The 8,057-nt window shown below is 46.0% G+C and overlaps 1 protein-coding gene across 1 annotated transcript; it reads left to right on the top strand.

Moving 5' to 3' along the window:
• Positions 1 to 4,332: 4,332 nt before the first annotated feature.
• sst1.1 (somatostatin 1, tandem duplicate 1) lies at positions 4,333 to 7,402 on the top strand. Its single transcript, XM_006801211.3, has 2 exons — positions 4,333 to 4,500; positions 7,024 to 7,402. Exons 1-2 carry the CDS (start codon positions 4,360 to 4,362, stop codon positions 7,240 to 7,242), a joined length of 360 nt encoding a protein of 119 aa, XP_006801274.1. The 5' UTR covers positions 4,333 to 4,359; the 3' UTR covers positions 7,243 to 7,402.
• The last annotated feature ends 655 nt before the right edge of the window (positions 7,403 to 8,057 follow it).

Below are 8,057 nucleotides of genomic sequence, written 5' to 3'. Positions count from 1 at the left end.
ATAAAATCAGGGACACGAAGCTCCAAATTGAGACTGTGCAGAAGGAAGCAGACGAATCGCAGCAGGCCGTTAATCCGCAGATCGCCGCCTCGCTCTGTCTCTCCGTCGGGCTGTCGTCCTCTAACTCGCACCAACAGGCCGAACCAATCAGCTGTCACGACAGGAAGCTGCTGTGGTCCGAACACTCACAGACGCTTTTCTCCGTGACCGCGTTGGACAGGTGTGGAAAGCGTCCTGTCGGTCGCCGTTAGCATTCTGACAGCTGAAGCTGTCGGCACGCACTCCTGCGAGGCGTGCCGGACGTATCGATGACAGACGACCTCTGGAGGTCAGAAGATCTTCATGTGTTTGTGCATCTCTGTCATAAAGCTGACGTCTTTCTTTGTTGTTGTCCTGAAGTCCTGAATCCATATGAGATCCTCGTCACCTCGTAGGAGTCGGGATGCTCTGTGAAGTAAATGCAGTGATTTGATTATAAATGATATTTTATTCATAACAGAACATAAGAACATAACAAATGTGGAAAATGGAAACAACAGACATCTCTTGGTTTTGGGGGGGTGATAGAAATATGAGCTCCTTTAAACATGATGGCAGCGACACGTCTGTAGAAGTAGGACAGGTCCATGTTTGCTCTCTAACATCAGTCTGATGGAGGATTCTAGCTGCTCAGCAGTCCTGGCTCTGCTTCTCCTCTTGCTGCTTTCATGAAGCTCCAGATGTTGTCAGCTGGTCAGAGGTCTGGACTGCAGGCTCCTCTGCTCCTCTGCTTTAGAGTTTGGATCTGACCTGAGATCAGTTTTAAAGGAGCTTCTCTGTATGATGCAGCAGTAACCTGCACGCTGAGCTGCTCGCAGACGCTGGTTCCTGAGCGCGTGCACTGATGTTTTAATGCAGCGCCGACGGCCTCAGATATCGGCCTCGTCCCTGCGCACAGAGACTCCTGCAGGTTCTCTGAGGTGCCGACGGTGACGTGCTGTGGATGTTCACAGATGGTAGATGTCTGCCTCTCTAAGATGCTCATTTTATACCCGATCATGTGACTGACCTGCTGGAGATGTTTCTGTTTAGCATCACTTACTTTTCCAGACTTTTGTTGACCCGTCTCCACTTTAAATTCAAAATGAGCTTGTATTTAGTTTATCGTGAGTGTGGGTGTGATCGGCTTCCTCTCGTGCTTGGATCAGAGCTCAGCTCTCGTCAGACAGATGCAGCTTCAAATGTTGCTGTGACCTTTTCAGAGCATTTGATCAACAATGACAAACACACCGAATGTGTTTTTGTCATTTCAGAAATGTTAGCATCATTTTTAGTGCTGCTCCAAAGTTTGGGGTCACTGACAAACGTCCTTGTTTTTGAAAGAAAAGCACATTTGCTTTCACTTAAAACAACATTAAATTAATCAGAAATGCTCTGACAATTAGTGATTAATGAAATGATTAAAGATGAACAACAGTAATACCTGTGTAGGCGTAGAACGGCTCTTTTCCAGCAAATGTCACTGCGGAGCTTCAGCAGCACATGTGTGAGGAGACGGGCTGACTGCAGTCATGTGAGCGCCGCCACAAACACACTCAACGAAGTTTAAAGCAGAGAAAATGTCCCTGACGTGGGTCAGAGTGTGTCAGAGTACGGCTTCGGCTCAGGCAGGTCAGCGTCCCGATCGATAGATCAGTAACAATGACGCCGTGGAGCTCCGACCTCGGCCCCGTCAGTCCAAACACCGACTCGTTATGAAGAAGCAGCTGACTCACTGTGTTACTGTGCTGTGCTTCATCTTCCTTCATTCACGCCAACCTGGCCCCACCCCTCCCTGAGCCTGGTTCTGCCAGAGGTTTCTTCCTGTTAAAAGGGAGTTTTTCCTTCCCACTGTTGCCAAGTCCTACCTCACAGGCTCATCTGGTTATTGGGCTTCTCTGTAACATTGTAGAGCAGCGGTCTCCAACCTTTTTTGCGCCACGGACCGGTTTATGCCCGACATTATTTTCATGGACCGCCCTTTAAGGTGTCGCGGATAAATACAACAAAATAAAACTAGTACCGGTACTGAAAAAAAGAAGATTTATTCATAACACACGTGAAAAGACCCAGGAAAACCGAGTTAACGATAAAAACGATAACAAAATAATGCTGAAAACCGATAAAAACCCTGAAAACTATACATTTCACACCTGAGCCTCAACTCTCTCTCCAAACGGCTCACTGACCGGTACCGGTCCGAGGCCCGGGGGTTGGGGACCGCTGTTGTAGAGTCTTTATCTTACAGCATTAACAGCTGCTGTTGTCATTTTGTGCTGAACAAAACTGAATTGACCTAAAAACCACAACCCTGGTCTTGGTCCCGGCCCTGGCCATATGCAATGTGAGTGTATTAACAGCGGTGGCTGTGTGTGTGCGGCCATGTTTCAGGTTTTTCTGCTGCAGTATTAAAAGAGACAAATGAGGCTGTGAGCAGCAAACAGCAGGACGCTGTTGGTGGGAAGAGCCTCACTGCTGCGACTGAAGCTTCATTACTGAGACTCCCACAGGTCTGAGCACATTAGGACCTCGACAGGGGTCGAACGTGAGCCAAAGAGCCGCTCGAGCTCTGCAAATAACCCCAAACGCAAAACTGAGCCCATGAAATGAACATGTTTCCTCTGCCTGTACGTCTGCAGCGCACCACGTCAGCGTCGGATCAGTTTAACTAAAGTAAAACAGCCTCAAAGCCACGACGCACGAGCTCATCACATGTCAGCTGACTTACAGGCACAAACTGTACCACACAGATTTCAGCGGCGCACACAAAGACTTCAATAACCGCTCAGCTGTGCATGTCAACAGGTAAATGGTTTTTCATTGACAGACCTGCAGGCAGCAGCGCGATGATGCGCTCGATGTGAGGAGGGCGGAATAATTATCTCAAACCAGAGCTGATGCTTCACTGAGCACACGGCATTTATCAGCACATCGAGTCGGAGATGGAAGAACGAGAAGAAAGAGACGTGGCAAGAACAGTTACCTCACGCTCACCTGGACCCTGAAAATAATCGAATCAAATAAGCATCAGCTAGAGCATCATCCTGCCCCTTCACCTGCTCGCCATCTCACCAGGTACACGACTGCTCAGTGAAACAAGCAGTAAAGCTAGACTGAAGTAAAAATGAAAACCGGCTTACAAAACTACCTAAACTGAAGTAAAAATGTCCAGAAAATGTCTTCAGCTTTAGTCTCTACCAAGCAGCTGCAATTCCGTCAATGTCCAGCAGAGGCAGCAGTGAGTCAGCCGCACAGACTCACGTTTACAGTCTGTCCATCCATCTGTTTGCTCCTTTTCAGGGGCGCTGGAGCCGAGAGGAGGGGTACACCCTGGACAGGTCGCCAGTCTGTCGTGTTTTGTGTACTTTTACTGTGATAGAATAGAATAGAATAGAATAGAATAGAATAGAATAGAATAAACCTTTATTATCCCACGGATGAGAAATCTCTGTGTTACTGAGCTCTTACAGCACGGGAAAATAAAATATAAAAGGAGAACACAGGGTGGTCCTATAAACAGGTAACAATGTAGAGAACACGTATGAAATGTAAACAAACAAGCTGTGAGTAAGACGACCAAAACAATGTTAAGCTGCATCAGAGTCTCACTCCTTCCTGAAATGAAGTGGACTGTGAAGTGGGGTCCACCCCCGAAACCAAGTTAACAACACGTTCAGCCGTTTATGTCCGTGTTCACAGAAATACCTCAGGAAATGATGTATTCATGATGACATCATCACACATCGTCTGTTTAAGCTCACGGGCCCTCGCTGCGCCTACACAGGAGGAGAAAAGGTCAGCGGTGCAGACAGAGGAGGCTCTCTCCACAAAGTTTCATCTCCTGTTTACTCTCTGAGCTCCTCTCTGCCCCCCCCCCCCCTCCTTTGGTGGCACCCCAGATTTACAGACACTTCCTGTCACAGCATCAGTGACTTTAATAACGAGGCTCGTGGTTCCGTCTCTTCGTTGACGTTTGTTTCAGGCGACCTTACTTGACAACAGCAGATCAAACTGGAAATTCTGGCCCCATTTGGTCGCCTATGACAACCTTCTGGACACGCCCCTCTGTAAAACTTACAGCTGTTAAATCTGATCATGTGACCGCCTCCTGTCCGCGCGCCTCCGGCTGAGAAACAAAGTGAGTGGGAGGGAGGGAGGAATTTGAAACCGGCTCATTTCACTAAACATCCTCATCATCATCATCAGTCATCCCCCTCCACCCATCACCAAACCCACCCCACCGCCCTGGGCAATGACGTCAGCGGGGCTTTAAAAGAGCCGCCGTGACGGGACAGAAGCAGAAGATCCTCCGAGCCGCAGACAGACACACACGTGACGAAGATGAACTCCTCCTCGCGCCTCCGCTGCCTCCTCCTGCTCCTCGTCTCCCTCACCGCCTCCATCAGCTGCACCTCCGCCGCGCAGAGAGACTCCAAACTCCGCCTGTTGCTGCACCGGACCCCGCTGCTGGGCTCCAAACAGGTCCGACACGCACACTTACGCACGCGCGCACATTTCATTTGATTTCAAAAAATCTATTTGAACTTTAATCGGAGTCTAAAAAAGTTTGAAAATGATTTTCTGTGAAAGTTTTGTAGAAAAATGAAAAACTGCAGGAAAAAGTTTGAATGTATTAAATGTAATGAATTAGAAACAAACTGTAAAGGTGGAGGAAACGTCAGTGAGTGCAGACGAGGCTGAATATTGTCTTTATGAACAGCCATGAATAAATGTAGCAGATAACCTGCAGCTGGTGTAAAAATCACAGTGGTTTGTTCTCTGTGAACGTTTGAGGGCTTCAGCTCTGATTTCAGCTCTGATTTCAGCTCTGTTCACTCCTGTAAAAGAAATCAGAGGCTGAAAACATCATCATCATCATCATCATCATCATCATCATCATCACTGAATAAAATCAGACAGGAAAGCAAAAGGATGCAAATAAAAGCTTCAGTCTTTATTAAAAACTCTCTGAGCAGACTCAACTCTCTCTAACTACACACGTCCTGAACCAGTCTAATACCTGACAAACGAGCTCAAATCACACCTTCTCGGTCTGCGAGGGCTTCTTTTATTTCTTCGTCGTGACCTGCGTGAAGCTCTCCTGACGATGACGAGAGGGCGAGGAAAGGTTTGTTTGGCTGTAAATCAGCCGATGATTCATCTGCTCATCGCTCCTTTGTGGATCCTTTATGGTCGAGTCTGGAAGCCCGAGCGACCGATGAAGACAACGTTACTGCTGTTTGATGTTTCAGACGCTTTCAGCAGCCGCTCGCGTCGTGACTTCAGTCAGAGACGAGGTGAACGTTCTGCAGAAGCTTCTTCTTCCATCAGTGAAGGTTTGCAGCAGAGATCGTGCAGGACTGAAACTCTGCTGCACGCGCTCAGCTCGACTGACGTTTTCACCTTGGCGCCACATCAACTGCTTCTTCTGCAGCTCGTCTTTGAATGACCTGCTCACACTTTCACCCATAAACATGTGAACACAGCCTCCATCTCTTTACACAGAACGTTCATTTCATCTCAGTGTTATTCGTACAGCACCAGCTCACACTGTAGGCTAAACTCTACAGAACCAGACGACCCGCGGCGACAGTGGGAAGGAAAAACTCCCTTTTAATAGGAAGAAACCAGCAGAGCCAGGCTGGGGGAGGGGCGGCCAACAGGGGAGGGTAACGAGGAGAAAGAGAGACAAAATTAAAACGTGATGACACACAGCAGGTAGAGATCAGTGCAGACGGTTGGTGTTCAGAGAAGGGCGTGGCATGCTTTTTGAGTAAAATGGAGGACGTGGTTCCTCTGCAGCACCGTGACGCCATGAAGACGCCATGCAGACAGGAAACACGACGGCGTCTGACGTCTGCAGACTCACAAACACTCAGAAACTATGACATAAAACCTCTTTTTCTTTTTTGATGTGCGCAGTTTTCTTCAGCATCCCACAAACTGCTCAGCAGGAAGTGAAGCAGTCACAGCTCAGCCTTTCACAATAAAGCTTGAGAGTTTTCAGAGCAGGGCTGCACGCTCTAAACTTAGTTTGTGGTTTCTGTGTGTTAGCATCTTTCGCTGATTGGCTTTAACCTCGTGATATCCTGCAGGTCACGGCGATGTGTTCACAGGAACAACTTTACAGATTACTGTGAAAAGATGTTTTCAAAACACAACTCTTTAAGAAAAAAGTCAAAAACATGTTTAAACTTTAATATTTATCCACCAAATAACAACTGAACTCGTGTTGGTGTTTCAGCGACACGCTCGAACCTCAGAGAGAAATCAGCGAAACATTCAAACACAGAAATGTCAATAACTGTAATTTCACCCAAATAATAAATTGTTTGTTTGTTTGTTTGTGAAACAGTAAATACAAATGAATGGAGAATGAAAATATTTTGTTATTAGCATTGAAAACTATACCTTGATCATTTTTCAAAACTAATTATAAAAAAAAATCACTTATAATGAAACAAAACCATTTTTAAAAATTTCATTATTATTTCATTTAATTCTCCTCAGGAAAGAATTTATAGTAACATGTGAAACAAACAACAAACATAAACTCACAAAGAAAAAACTTATTTAAACATCATGATCACGATTTATTCTATAAAATTAGTTTTGTTTTTTCAGCATTACCACGTTCAGTCAGTTTGTAATTATACATTAAACACAAATAACTTCCTGCTTCATTAAATCACAAAATAAATGTTATTTTATTATGTTGTGCAAAAAGTAAAATCTTCACTTTATCAGTTTTGTTTTTACTACTGAGTCTGGGTGATGTCACAGACAGGAAATGTCCCTATATGGTCATCTCTGGCACCAAAGCCACGCCCACCACCTATTTAAAACAAGAAGCTAATAAAGTGTTTTTCAAAGGTGAGGAGTGAGACGGTGGGAGGTAAAGATCAAGCTCCCCTCCTCCCTCTCTCACAGAGTAAAAACAGGAGCTTTGTTGAACTCCTCCCACTCTGAGTTATTCGTGTGTTTTTTATCTTGACGTGTTTTCAGGACATGTCGCGGTCCTCGCTGGCGGAGCTGCTCCTCTCTGACCTCCTGCAGGTGGAGAACGAGGCTCTGGAAGAGGAGAACTTCCCTCTGGCTGACGGTGAACCCGAAGACATCCGCGTCGACCTGGAGCGCGCCGCCGGCAGCGGCCCGCTGCTCGCCCCCCGAGAGAGGAAAGCCGGCTGCAAGAACTTCTTCTGGAAGACCTTCACATCCTGCTGAGAGCCTCCGGCTCCTCCTGCTCCTCCTGCTGTACAGAAACACGAGACTGTCGTGATTAGTTTGGATGAAGTGTTTTGATTTTTCTGAGCTGATTCTTTGAATGTAAACTTGATGAAACTATTTTTAATTGTTGGTTTGAATAAAATCAGTTTGAGACAAACACTCGACCGTCTGCTGCTCGGGGGGTAAACACCTTCATCACGATGAAGAACTGCAGATTTTATGAAGCTGATTAATGCTGGTGCCGGGGGGGGCTGAACAATAAAATAACTTTAATGATGGTTAATAAAGAGAGGAAGGGGCTCCATAGCAACCACAGGGAGGAATATTTAATCAAACTGAGATAACAAATCAGATCATAAGTTTCCATTTTATTGATCCTCAGAGGCTGGACTGAACATCACAGCAAAGAAATCAATAAAAATCACCTGTACAGATGTTCAGGCCATAAGTATGTGGACACATGTGCACTGACACGGAGGAGAGGAGGGGGCTGTGGGTTTTCTTCACCACAGAAATCAATCGCTTCACTCAAAAAAAGCACATTTCAAAGCCAAACACAATAAAAGCGACATTTGTCCATTTTTTTTTCTCCCAGTTTTAACTTTTCATTTTTTGCACATTTTTAATTTTAGGGTGTGAAACATTTAAACACAGAATGACCAAATAACAGAACCTCGGGTTTATATCAGCGACATGTTTCAGTTTCCTCCGTTAACGCTCGCACAAAGCTTCTGTTCTTCTTCTTTGTCAAAGACAGATGATCACATCTGTCAACCTCCCCGCAGCCCTGGCGACATGTCCCCGAGCACGCC

The sequence above is a fragment of the Neolamprologus brichardi genome, chromosome 14 (assembly GCF_056152115.1).
Source record: "Neolamprologus brichardi isolate AB-2024 chromosome 14, ASM5615211v1, whole genome shotgun sequence".
NCBI lineage: Eukaryota > Metazoa > Chordata > Actinopteri > Cichliformes > Cichlidae > Neolamprologus > Neolamprologus brichardi.
This window is presented reverse-complemented; position numbering and strand designations above follow the sequence as displayed.

Excerpts from the sequence above, each read along its gene's own strand:
- sst1.1 (XM_006801211.3), top strand. The coding sequence starts at position 4,360 with ATGAACTCCTCCTCGCGCCTCCGCTGCCTCCTCCTGCTCCTCGTCTCC. Across the intron at positions 4,501-7,023 it reads CGCTGCTGGGCTCCAAACAG|GACATGTCGCGGTCCTCGCT; the intron begins GTCCGACACGCA and ends ACGTGTTTTCAG.